This window comes from Trichogramma pretiosum, unplaced genomic scaffold (genome assembly GCF_000599845.2).
Source record: "Trichogramma pretiosum strain Unisexual culture from Peru unplaced genomic scaffold, Tpre_2.0 scaffold126, whole genome shotgun sequence".
NCBI lineage: Eukaryota > Metazoa > Arthropoda > Insecta > Hymenoptera > Trichogrammatidae > Trichogramma > Trichogramma pretiosum.
In genome coordinates, this window is record NW_019641676.1 from 200,690 (window position 1) to 213,975 (window position 13,286).

General features: G+C 41.8%; 3 protein-coding genes across 3 annotated transcripts; 1 reads left to right on the top strand and 2 right to left on the bottom strand.

Moving 5' to 3' along the window:
• Positions 1 to 6,232: 6,232 nt before the first annotated feature.
• Positions 6,233 to 10,433, top strand: LOC106656977. The gene is made up of 4 exons (XM_014378204.2): positions 6,233 to 6,748; positions 8,030 to 8,152; positions 9,125 to 9,302; positions 9,820 to 10,433. Exons 1-4 carry the CDS (start codon positions 6,645 to 6,647, stop codon positions 9,910 to 9,912), a joined length of 498 nt encoding a protein of 165 aa, XP_014233690.1. The 5' UTR covers positions 6,233 to 6,644; the 3' UTR covers positions 9,913 to 10,433.
• A 1,610-nt stretch (positions 10,434 to 12,043) lies between these two features.
• Positions 12,044 to 12,455, bottom strand: LOC106657011 (phosphatidylinositol N-acetylglucosaminyltransferase subunit P). The gene has a single exon (XM_014378240.2). The coding sequence runs from the start codon at positions 12,429 to 12,431 to the stop codon at positions 12,045 to 12,047; it is 387 nt and encodes a 128-aa protein (XP_014233726.1). The 5' UTR covers positions 12,432 to 12,455; the 3' UTR covers position 12,044.
• An 8-nt stretch (positions 12,456 to 12,463) lies between these two features.
• Positions 12,464 to 13,127, bottom strand: LOC106657012 (EKC/KEOPS complex subunit LAGE3). The gene is made up of 3 exons (XM_014378241.2): positions 12,909 to 13,127; positions 12,700 to 12,828; positions 12,464 to 12,614 (listed from the first exon to the last, which is right to left on the bottom strand). Exons 1-3 carry the CDS (start codon positions 12,923 to 12,925, stop codon positions 12,488 to 12,490), a joined length of 273 nt encoding a protein of 90 aa, XP_014233727.1. The 5' UTR covers positions 12,926 to 13,127; the 3' UTR covers positions 12,464 to 12,487.
• Between the last annotated feature and the right edge of the window lie 159 nt (positions 13,128 to 13,286).

Below are 13,286 nucleotides of genomic sequence, written 5' to 3' on the forward strand. Positions count from 1 at the left end.
GCTCTCTGCTGCTCAGGGCCAATTGGAATGCGCTCGCACTGGTACGATAAAGCTCCGCGCGCGCGAGCTCGCGGGTAGAAAAACAAAAGAGAAAAAAAACAAAGTTGACAGAGCGAACAAAACTGAAAAGTAACTCTACTGTACAGCAGCAGCAGCATCGCGCGAGAGTTGGTTTTTAAATCGATGAAAAACGTCCCAATGATCCGCTCTCGCCGTTGCTGGCCGCGCGCGCGCTGCACGTGCATGATATACATTCGAGCCCGAGTAGCGCGCGAAACAGGTTTGCTTCGATGCGATCGCGAAATACAGCACGGTGCATTATACACACACACACACACACACAACGCGCGGATAGTAGTACAGTGTCCTTCACCTCTGATGCGCGCGTATACTACGATTTTGTATACACACACATACGTAAACAACAGCCGCCAACGAAATATTGTGTAACTTTTAACGAGATTCTAATGTAATTGTCGTGTTAACATTATTACGAAGTAACGCATAAAGCGCGAAAAGCTCCTTGCCGAGCTTTTTCTCCTTTTTTTTTTAATTTCATGCGTTTATCTACGTCGTTATCGCGTGCCGCTGCATCGCTATAGAAGCGACGTATCGAGCCAATTTATCGGCGATAAATATTCATTTTGAAAGCGCGCGTCACGCTCGGCATTTTGAATCGTAATAATTTTGCCTGTTTTTGGCAAAAAAAAAATGTCTCTATCGATCGTGAGTCACGACCGGCTGATTAAGGAAGGAAGAAAAAAATGTAAGCTAAAACTTTACTACGAAACTGTGATTTTACAAGTAGCTGCAATGCAGTGTCGACGATACGTTTCTTATCGGTAGTACTACGGATCGAGTCGATAAGGCGCGCGAATAAAGTCTAGCGCACGCACGTGCTTCCGAACTGTGCAAAATGTGCAGAGTAATCGATGACACCGCCGTCTTCTCGCCTCGTGTGCCCCCGGAAAAAGTGTGTTACGACAGAGAGAGAGAGAGACTCGTCTAGCTGTACCGCAACTTATCGCAATCGATTGATAAAACGCGCGACGCATAACTTACATTGCGTGGATGTAGACCAGTGACACGGAAAGCCGAAGTCGAACGATTTTCGAGAGTCACGATGCACTCGCAGCGACGAATTTCCATTTATCGTTCGTATATACAGTCGCGTACGTGAGAGATGGGTCGATTTTTGTTTCGCTCCTTTATCGATCTCTCTATGCGTGTTTCGACGATGTTTTGGTCGTTATCTAACTCTCGCGCGGATCTTGTTTGCTGTGCGTATTTTCAGAGCCTATAATCGAGCGCCGAAAAAATGGAAGAAAAATGCAGCCGCCGGCTGTGCGTGCGCACGCCGCGTTGCTCCTGGCGCGGCCGGCATCGATTATAATTTCAAATCGTCATCGTAACAGCGCAGAGTGAATCACTCGATCGGGGAAACTTACCCGTGACTCTCGCGAATCTTGTGAAGCGAGTAAAACAACATCTTTTCTATTTATAAATATAAAAATACGATAAAGGATCTGCGCGGGCCACCTCGATCGGTGTCATAATAACTGAAAACAAAAAAAAACGACAAAAAAAAGGAACTATAACTCGATTTCGTTCTCGTAGCGGCCCCCCGATCGATAACGAAAAGTGGACAAACTTCGTTTAGCCCGGGAGCTGCGTATATGCATGATACAGAGCGAGAAAGGAATAAAGAGAGCAAAATGACGTTCGGTTATTTTACGAATCGAGCAATGTGCACCTGGGGAAGCTGCTGCTGCTGTCTGGCGCATCGCAATGACGTATACGCATATCGCCGGAGCTCTCCTCAACCGGTACACAGCACGCGGCAGCACAAATGCGTCACACCGGCCCACACGCGTACACACACGTACTTACGCACACGCGCGCATCGTTTACAGGAGATACATATATGCAGTTATATGTTACAGCGAGACGCAATACCGTACGCCCTTACGTATATATACAATTTGAGATATCGATATAACGAGAAAAAAAAAAGGACAATGGAATCGCGAAGGCATGTTTCGCGTATCGTTTGTCCTGCGCGAACGTGGATCGTAACCATCGCTATATACGTCGAACGCGCTTTTGTCGTCGTCGCTCCGGTACAACGAGACTGTATACGATATTTTTCAACTTTTTTTTTTTTTCAACTCCCTCGAAGCGTGCGAGATTCCGCAGTACTGCGTACTGCGCAGTTTCGCGATGGCATTGTCGAAGGACAAAAAGTTAACTAGTTAGAGCGCGTTCAGCGAGTAGTCATCTGAAATTTCTAACGAAGAAAAGTTCGTGTGGTTTTATTTCCATCGCGAATCGCACAAGTGTAAAATTTTCTAATTGTATCAGTCTAAAAATATTCCAAGACTCATTTTCCCTAATCGTGTCATTTTGAAAATCGATAGAGTCGCGTGTCGCCAAGATGCATATATACACGCGTGCATCGTGTGTAATTGCAATATACGCATAGATAAGATTTGCGCGTCGTTATCTTACTTCCGGACTGATCGTACGCGATTCAATGACATCGCGTAAAATATCTAATAAAGGCGAGAATGCGAGTACACATCATTGATAGATAGGCAATGTACATACGTGGTTTTCTAATATTACGTTTCAATACTACGACGAGAATAAAACATAAGCGAGCTTTAAAGCTCGAATGTGCGGCATCGGGTGATGGATCTATATTTTTGGAAGGACGAATTTTCTACGCCACGATGTCCTTTTCTTGTTGCTCGTTTGCTCTTCGCACCCCCGTAGGTATTCGTTAATTAAGTTTTATCTGTAAAATTGTTACAACGAATTCGTTCAATTATCGTATTCGAGAAATATGCACGAAAGATCTGCGGTTGCGGCTCTCTTCGGCTCGAGGAATCTCGACCGCACGAACGACACGACGATACACTCATTGCGCGAAAATGTCTGTATAATACGTTCGCGCGCTCGCGATCGGCTCGTTGCCACGTATCGCGCACGGCATAAATTATTATGCTCTCGATGCACTCGTCGTGCTGCGGATGGAAAGGCGACGCTGAGTCTGGTACGTGCATATCCATAAATTCGTCCTTGATGCGTAGAAGATATACCGGTCTCGAGCTCCCGAGGTGCTGACAAACATATCGTCTTATTATGAGCACGCCGATGATGTATGTGTGTGTGCATATACTTCACACCCACGTTTCACGCGAATACGCGGGGTACAACCAACCAAAACAAAAAAAAAAAAGAAAAAAGAAGAAAAACAAAGAGAAACAAACGTTTCGAGCGTTTGATTTTTAATGCAAAACGCGCTGCAGTGTCAATTCTCTGGAGGATAAAGTACAGCATCGAAAAAAAAGAGAATCCAGCGAGCGACGAAATGCAGTCGGAAAAAGGACGTTGACACGAAAGCTTATATAAAATACAGCGATTATAAACGCATTGGGCTTTCAGACTGATGGATCCAGGAAGCCTCATTTTGGTTTGACCAAAACAAAACTGCAAGAATAGACAGGAGACGCGCGGCACATGCGGAGAGTGAGCAAAGAAATTGCGGAGTCTGATTATTTAGGATGTTACTTCACTTAAAACAATCAACTTTGATCGTTCAATTTTTCAATGACAGATCGATAATAATAATAATTTATAAGATATAACCAAAGGGCGGAGATTTATTTTATGAATACTATATACAAAAGGAAAGCGTCATTCGCGCGCGCGTGGGTAGGCAATCGCGTTGTGATATTTTCGTTTTTTTCCAATAGAAAACTATTACCGGCGACTCGTCGAGTGGAGGATTCTCGGATTCTTTTTCCGCATTGCTCAAGGAAGAAAATATAGATTTTCAAGTGCCCGTATATCTGACGCACACCGTAGGTATCTACGCGTCGCGAAAGAAAAAACTACGCGGTACAAAAATCCGAGCGAGTAATTGAAAGATATTCGAGTTTAGGGGTTGTTTTTTGCGTTGTCCTTACTCTCTGGGTTAAAAGTAAAGCCCTCTAACCGACCTACATTAGAAACTCTATGCTTTCCTCGTGTTTCCTGTATACTTCTATATCTGGGCAAAGTTTTTCGCCCACCCGAGCCCGCAAAACGAGAAGAAATCGGGGGTCTTCCTTACATAAAGTTCCACTACGTTTTACGTTTTAGCCGCGCTGCATCGCTGCGCGCGTGAATTTACATGCTCGCGGCACGCGCCGGGAGCCTATCATATAGATGTACGTTAACGCGCGCAGCTGATGCAATATCGCGCAGGGTATCGCGTTTTTGTTTCAATGCTCCTCCGAGATGCGCCTAATATATCACTGGAGCGATCGTGATTTTGCATCAGCTGCGCGCGTTGCGTCGTCAACGACGCAAATCGCATAGCGTCTTCGGTCGCGCGCGTGTAAGGCTAGTGCGATGTATACAAACGCGCACGACTCGATCGAGTGATAACGAAGCGCTTCGTTTGTAAATAGGTTAAATCGGTTGAATGAATCAGCTTTACGACCGATTCCCGGTCTGCGCAAGTGCTACTCGCGTATCAGGAACACACATATGTATATACACATAAAAATGTTCGTATGTATATGCGATTGCATTCGATCGCGGAAGACCGTAATACGCGTGATACATCAATCCCATCGTCGGCGCCTAAGAATTCGGTATACACAATAAAGATCCCGCGTGTCCCGACGTGACTCATTGCATTTATTTGCGCGCCGTGTGTATTGCATCGAATTGCCACCTGCGGACACGCAACGCGGCTGATCGTCAAATTTTACAAAAAAAAAAAAAAAAAAACGCCGTACACATATATAAATACAGGCTTAAATCAGCTCTTTGGTTTTTAATCGTCTCGGGTCGCAAGGCCCGCGATGACTCAGAATTAGATCGATTTATTACAACGTCGTTTCGTGTACTCACTTACACACGCGCTAATTGCCCCGGCTTACATAAATTTTTCACTATACATAAAGTTTCGAGGACGATGGGTGCAATAAGAAGAAGAAGAAGAAAAAGAAGAAAGTCCTGCTTGTTGACTTTCGCGTCGTGCATTTATAACGATTGCGGCGGCTTTTATATCGATATACACGATAATTCGCGGCAATTAAACGTCCATTTCTTTGTATATACTCGAATAAACGAGCTTGCGGACGCTCATCGGTTGTAATATCGATCTCGCGTTTATATGCGTTTGGCACGTACAGAGTACATCGTGTTCTCGCGCCAACTCGTGGAGGGCCAGGGAGGGTGGTGAATTTCGTCGAACGAGACACATATCCCAGAGAGGGCCACTCGCGCGTCACGTGTCCCAACTTGTACGAGGGTGTCGAATCGCGTCGTCGCGTGCAACAAGTCAACAAGCCCATCAAATCTCCTATGCGTACGTAAGGTATATAGCTGATGGAAAATGGATAGGCCCTACAACTAGCCCACGCGAGTATCCATCAAAATACTTAATCGAAAGCATCGCCCGGGCTTGTTTGCGTACACATTTCCAGTTTTATGCGTATATATTTATGGTTCGCGTGAAATTGGCCCTACGCTACACACACACATATGCATTACGCAACGATCGTAAAAGCTCTCCTATATATACGTGCACGATGTAGCGCACGATCCAGACGTTTCGGCGAGCTTTATGTTTCGGGGCGCGCCGGCGAGGGGGCAATAAAGAAAAGAACCGCGAGTTCGCTCTGTTTGCATGGTCCTGTAATAACCACCTTATAATACATAGCCTTGCGCGAACCTTGAGCTTTAAAGCTCGATCCTTGGAAGTAAGCCCGTGCTTGTAAAAGTCGAAAATTTAATAAATTATGCAAATCTCGACGTCCTGCTGCGCGCGGATATGATCGATACCGCGCGTATAGCAGATTGATACGAGTGCCTGTGCGAGTGGTTGGTCTTGCGCGTGCAACAGAGCGAGAAAGAAACAGAAAGAGAGAGAGAGAGAGAGAGATGAAGAATATAATAGAGGGGATGGCTCACACCTATGCTACTGACTGAGCTAGTGAATGCAGCTATACATATATTTGCAAGGCAAGAGAGAAGAGAGAAACTAAAAAGCGTACCTGGGGGGAGAAGTCGCAAGCGCGCGCGTCGCTCCTATTGCGGCTACATGCAAACGTTACACACTCACACACATAGCGAAGTTCTGCGCGCATTTCGCACGCGACGCGCGCGACGCCCGAGATGAGTAGTATATAATCTTGCGCTTGGCCTATCACCAAGCCATAACTATACCGACGACATTTGCAACTACTACCACTACTCTCGCGCATCACACGCTTGCTTGATTCTCCTTCGCTTCGGATCAACAGGTTGATCGCGGATCGGTTGTACGCTCAAAGCTCATTCATTGATACGACGTACGAACGGAAGCGCGCGAGCGAGCCGTACATACTACTGCACCCCTTTTCATGATCGTGTCGAGGCTCGACAGAAGCCAAGAGAAATTCCGATATTTCCATTGTTCTTGTTACTACTGTTGTTTCTGTTGGTTTTATTACCCCATTTTGGTGGGCGAGTAATAAAAAAAAGTTTATCGCGAGTGCTTGGTGAATCTACGAAAGACTGTAAGAGAAAAAAAGTTCGAGAAAGCGAACGCGAGAAAAAATCTTCGGTGCAAGAAAAAAAGTGCCGTAAGGGAAGAAAAAAGCAAAATGAGCCGAAGGAGTGGCATTGTTTTGGTCGCGACCACGGCGGCGATTCTCAGCCTCGTACTGAGTGTCCAGATCAGCGAGGCAAAGCCGATGAAATTACTGAGGTGAGTTGATTTTTGTATGCAACTTTTTTTATCAAGCTCGAGCTTGCAGAGCTTGAGCCTTGAACTATTAACGACAGAAGTGATACGAGTCAATCAAAGTACGTGTGTGCGCTGATTTTAGTGAATTGAATGTTTTATATTGTGTATTATTTTTTGAGGGAACTGTTACACTGTACATTATTCCGCGCTTTCGACTGCTTTTACCGTGAAAAGGAGCTTTTGTCATTTTTTCGACAATGAGATGCATCGTTGAAAAAGTTTTTTAATTCTATTTCATTTTTTGGGTCTTTCTTCTTTTTTTTCCATTTCAAGTGCATTCATTCTTTTGAAAGGATCGATCACGCTCTTATAAATATGCGTATCGATACGAAAGTCTCGAGACCTCGTTATCTCATGTAATACCGATGACTTTGATTGCATCCGATTCTCATTGTAACTCACAATTTCCTTCTAGACCCTCGTGGTAAAAAATGTGCACGCTATTGCAAAAAAAAATCTGATGCAAAGATGCGACGAATTTACGATTTTATAACGGAAACGAAAACGTCGACAATTTTTGGTGCTGCATTCACGCGACGCGACGCGTGTACGAATGTGTATCGTATTATATATGATGCAATTGCACGATGCAGCGCCGATTAATAAACTACGACGCATTTGAGCTCCCATGTGCCTGCAACCGAATATAGAGGCTTGTGTCGACTTGGCGCAAATTAAATCGAGATAAAGACAGATAGTCGATAGATGAAAAACCGCGTTTTTCCAGATGTATCCGCAACTAAAAATTTTCCCGGACGATGCTCGAATCGAGTGTCATTTTGAATGCACCAGAAATGCTCTGCGTGCGAACATTATAACGTCTGTTAATAATCACGCACGAAACGAGTGATTTAAATACATTTTCAGAGTGATCGTGCATAAGCTTCAGAATAAATGGAGAAAACGAAGAAGAAAAAAATTGAAATAATGATCATACGGGGAAAAAATTTCTTGATTCCGTTGCAGCGGCGGACGGTCGTATATAATACAAGTACTCGTACCCGAGAAGCTGCAGTACAGATTAGCGCGGACACGTCCTCATATTGACATTATTTCACGAAATGTGTGTATGCGTATACGTGCACATCAAGAAACGGCCGTACAGGTGTACATATAGTTTACTCGCGGAAAATATATTCACGCAGTTTAACAGATCAAGGACTCGGCGCGATCGTCGAGTCGTGTGTGTATGTGCGTTGGTAATAATTTTCTTATTTTTTCTCTCTTTCTCTCTGATTACAGTCGGCCGAAACGAGTTTCGGATCAACGATTGGCCGAGCTCGAGACGCTGATCGCCTTATCGAAAATGCGAGGCAAAATGATCACCATACCGGTTGGTTTTGGCAAAATCGACCCCATGAAAATGTAAGTCACATAGCAACTATTACGCAATTCCGTTATTGTCCGATACGCGCCCTTTTGTTTAATATTTCCCGGGGGAATCGATGATGGCCCTCTCATAGCTCTGTACAAATCTATCGCGCGAACTGAACAATTGGCCGCGTTAACTCGAATCTCGAAATGCCCACGCGCTGCTGGTAGTTACTTCAATTTAATTAGAAATCTTTGGCGCGGACAGCACAGCGCGAGCGCGCAACAATGAAGCGCACTCGACGAATTAATTACACCATCGTGTCAATGTCGCTCGTGGGAAATTTCCCCTGCTGCACCGCAAAATTCTCAACCTCGATCGAGTATATTTTCAAAACGCGAAAGCTCGCGAACAAAAAATTTGTCAATAGCCGTGAACGAGCGAACGTCTATACGCGCGCGCGCGCGCGGATATGCGTTTCTTTATAACGACCGAAGTTCGGGCATAAATAAATAAAAGAGAAGAAAAAGTAAATTCTTCAAAATGATTCATCATCGAGAAATGCGCGCGCGAGCGCGTGAATGACGTTACTTGTATCGATTATAACATATACGATATTCGCGGGCGAAAGGTGTCGCGCGCGCGGCGATATTGAAAATTCATCGATTTCCTTATTAGCTCATCTCTCTCGGTCTCTCGGTCGATGGGAAAGAGAAAAGTCACCCGCGCGGTGCGCGCGTGTCGATCTTGGCGTTGGATCAAAAGAAAGTTTACACCCTCCGAACGTATCCGAATGTATTTTAAATTACACGTGTGCGGATCAGCAAGACTCCCAACTGTCTGAGTTTCTCGCTGTCGCGTCGCGTCGACGAAAACTCGACCGCGTATAAGTCGACGATATTCGGAAACGCGACGAAAGAAAACGGAAGTCCGTTTTCATCGTAATCGTATAAATAAACGTAATACTGTATTAGGAATAACAAAAAAATTTTAACGCGTGTGAACTTTTTTTTTCGTCGTTGCAGTGGTCGTAAGAGACGCAGCCCCGAACAGATCGAAGTGACGCAGCTGCGTCGCGTTTTCGACAGCAACAGGCCCTTCTCCGAAAATCTGTCCGACGACAACGTCGGGGTGGAGGCCAGCAACCAGATCAACGCCGAGCGGCGCGCCCAATCCTCGCTCGCGAGGCTTCTCTCCGATAAGGTAAGAATAATCGATCGATCGATCGACATATTTTTGAAGTATGCAAGCGACTTTTTCGCGGGCGGAATTTCCGCATCGGATGATGCGATCGCCGATATATAAAAGCTCTCGATCGCGTGAGGCCACCTAAATTTGGTTCGAAAAGCGCGGCAGCGACGGCGGCGGCCGGCCACACACACGAGCTCCGAGGTGTGGACAGCGACAAAATATCACGCTTTTTTGAAACGCGTGCGTAATACAATTAAAAATATAAGAGACACGCGAGCGAACGCGGGTGAATTTGTTTGTCGTTGTTATTGTTTTTTTTTTTTTTTTTTTTTTTCTATANTTTTTTTTTTTTTTTTTTTTTTTTTTTTGCTACCACGCGTTTGCGTTTCAGTTAGTCACAGACTTTGCGACGGGACGCGTCGCGCGACATGCCAATGCCGTAATTGGTCGTTCGCGACGATCCTCCTATACTCACGGCTGATAAACATTTTGACTTATTTTTGTTCTCTCTCTCTCTTTCCGATCGCAGTGGTACAAAGAGCTACAGGACAACGAGGGTAACAACGGCGGCATCGATCTGGACGCGGACGCCATCGCGAGGGCCGCGGCGCTGCTCTATTAAAGAGAAGACCAGAGAAAATCCATATACTTAAGTATACGATAAGTGAAAGAGAATGAACGAGATTGTCAACGGATCGACAGCTCAAATTTTCCAAGTATTATTTGCGACTATTATTAAAGAACAAAAATTTTAGAACGATAATATAATTGTTACATTAAAGACGGATAGGAGGGGCGTGACGGTATATGAGTTCGTCGCGGCCGAGTGGGAGAGCTTCCTTATAGCGCGCCGTCCTTACGCACAAAACATGATACATATTACAAAATATATATTATATTATCGCATATAAATATATATTAACTATATATATCTCGTACGTATATATCGCTTAGATGATTAGGATTACGATTATGATTATTCCAATGTTGAGCTTAAAAATATTTTTTTAAGTCCTCGCACAAAATCTCGACCGAAGCAGTATTAACAAAAAAAAAGTGTCTATTGTATCTTTTTTTATTCATGTAATGATTTCGTTGTTGCTCCTCGTTTATAGACGGCAAACGAAAGTAGAAAAAAAAAAAGAAGAAGTATTCGTACTTGCGCGTACGATGTTTACTATTCTAGTTAAATTTGCGGCATCCTTCGCGTATAAGGATGTCGCCGACTAATTGTATAATTATTTTTTATTGTATTGCGTTGTGAGCGAATCGCCGAATTTCTCTTAGTTCAATTCATGATAATGGATCGTTTAGGTTTATTTTACTTTATAAATACTTGGAGTATTCCAGATAGTCGCCCGAAAAATAGGAGGGTAAGGATCAGAGCTTTTTAAATAATTATGCGTTAAACTGGGGTCATTTTTTTTTTATTTAAAAAAAATATATAGATCGTCAAGTCAATAAATCGTTAAAATTGTTGATAATTTTTTTAAGAATCTAAAGCATCTGAAAAAAAAAACAGACTTCGCTAATGATTTTTTCCGCATACAAGCGAAATCATTGTCTAGAATTCATTACTATTTTCCTTATCTACAAAGGATACGAAATCGAAAAAAACCAACTTCGACGACCCCGTCGTGCGATTATTTTAAAAAATTTTGAGCCTCACCCAGGAGTATTATAGATAGAATAATTAATCGCAGAAAAAAAATACTTAATTTGTGTATATATTATGCATGTATACGGTAGATATGTACTTATCCGTTTCTCGACTATATATTTTTTTTCTCGACTTTAATGCATTCCTCGCGGCCAGAGATTGAAATTGATATTCGACTATCGGTGCGTCACTTGAGTAGTTATTCGGAATCTATGTAGTATTTTGCACTTTCGCGAGCGCAGGGGCGCGTCGCTGATGTTAGATGTGTATTAAAATAAAAAAAAAATGAAGACGAAAAGAAAAATAAAAAAAAAACAACAACTCGAGAGAGGAGTGCGACGAGAGACACGAATCGAAGAGGCTGTTCTGTATATAAATGTTGACTATTCGACGACACAATGAGAATGTATTATATTATATTGAAGTGTGCAAAAAAAGAAATTGGAGGCATGGAAAACAGTATTCGTACACAGATATGATGTGCCATATAAGTTGTATATGAAGGTATATATTACACGAGACGTCTTTGGAGTGTATAAATCGCGAAATCGTTAATTTTTCTATTAGTTATCTATGTTGAAGAGTCTATTTTGGAAAATGAATCATTTGTTGCTGTATCGCATTGACAATTCTGGACATTGGCTATAGCTGTGAAAAAAAGTTTCTAGTACGTATCGTCAATGCGAGAGGAATGAGAGATTTATATAGTAAAAATAATAATAATCACAAATAATAATCATAATGATGTCCATATTGAAATGCAAATTCAAAGTATATTGTGACTAAATGTTATATCTGACTATGTTAATTATATAAAAATCGATGTTCTCAAGCAAGATAAAATTAGTAGAGGAAAAAATTATAATACGCGATGATGATCATGTATACTTTTGTCATGCGTGTGTACCAATTGGAGGAATTATTTTAATAATTAATAAAATGAAATTTCATGAACTAAAACATTGAAAATTATATAATTATTACCTGGTGATTTTCTATTTCTTCTACTGAGTTTTTGGTAAATCTATGACATTTTCATGAGTTTTAGATGAAATAAAAATGAACAAATCAACTTTGTTTATCAAAAGTATATTTCAATCTTCTTGCAAGTATAAAACCCTGGAGACTTCTGTGATTGGTATATCAGAAACAGGTGGTATACCATCGGGATTATATTCTTGCAGCGGTAAACTATACTCATCTGTAATTGTTCTCAAGTCATCAACATCCGGAGTCAATGTCATGTTGATGGCTGGATAAATAGCAAATGCAAAAACAGCAATAGCAGTCAAACTCCAAATTGGAAGAGAGATTGCCCAATACTTCATTGGCAGATATGTTAAACCTAATGTATCTTCTAAAAATTCATCAGGAATAAAAGCCCATAAAATGTACAACAATAACAATACATTAGATCCTAAGTATAAGGCAAAACCATTGCCCGATCTTGGCGGGTATGGTGCTGGTGTACTTTCAGACATTTTATACAATTTGAGTTTTCTTAATTATAAAGATATAAAGAAATATAATTTAAATTCTAGTAGTGATCGTAAGAAGCCTCTGGTTTTCCAAATTCATTCATTGTTTCAGTGACCAGAAGTAGCGAGTCAAAGAATGCTGTCAGAGCCACTCTCACTTTACGAGCTTCTGTACCAGTAAAATTACTGCAATAAGAAGAAGAAAAGTTTTAGAATTAAGTTCAAGATCAGTAAAATTAATAGTTAAAATAAAAATGAAGAATATACTGACACTTTTAGAAAATTGGATTCTAAATTCAAAGTCTTTACTACTCCACTCCTCGAAGGCTCTGAATCCACTCTCAATGTTTGATAAGCAACATCAGCTTCCCTTGGAGTAGGAAAAGGTATGCTCAAATCACTGTTAATTTGTCAAGGAAACAATTATTAATCAAGTTATTAATTTAATGATATTTGTTATGATATTTTTTTTATAATTACACATTAAGATCACTCATGACTATATAAATAAAGCGGAATTCAAAAATTGTCACTGTTTATCACTGGTTTTGCTTTTTTTGTACTGATGATACATACAAAACTAACATTCCAAAGACCATTTAAATTTTTATATACAGACACGAGAAGTTCAAAACATCAAAACACCGGACTAAATGCCGTCTGAGTTTATTGGCTTCCTAACCTAATTTACTGATTAGTATTTAGCAGACTACACATGAAATAGCAACAGATGATGAGTGACAAATCTCATGCACGGTGCTGTTGCCGCTCTTATTTGAACCTGTCGATAATTCAAACGGGACTCAGAACGACCCAACACTATTGTTCGCAAATGTTATTTTTTAATTTTATTTTGCA

Bases quoted from the DNA above. Each gene is read 5' to 3' on its own strand.
- LOC106657011 (XM_014378240.2), bottom strand. From the start codon at position 12,431: ATGTCTGAAAGTACACCAGCACCATACCCGCCAAGATCGGGCAATGGT.
- LOC106657012 (XM_014378241.2), bottom strand. The intron at 12,615-12,699 runs GTCAGTATATTC...TTCTTATTGCAG, and splicing joins GAATCCAATTTTCTAAAAGT to TAATTTTACTGGTACAGAAG.
- LOC106656977 (XM_014378204.2), top strand. From the start codon at position 6,645: ATGAGCCGAAGGAGTGGCATTGTTTTGGTCGCGACCACGGCGGCGATT. The intron at 6,749-8,029 runs GTGAGTTGATTT...CTCTGATTACAG, and splicing joins AAGCCGATGAAATTACTGAG to TCGGCCGAAACGAGTTTCGG. The intron at 9,303-9,819 runs GTAAGAATAATC...TTCCGATCGCAG, and splicing joins CGAGGCTTCTCTCCGATAAG to TGGTACAAAGAGCTACAGGA.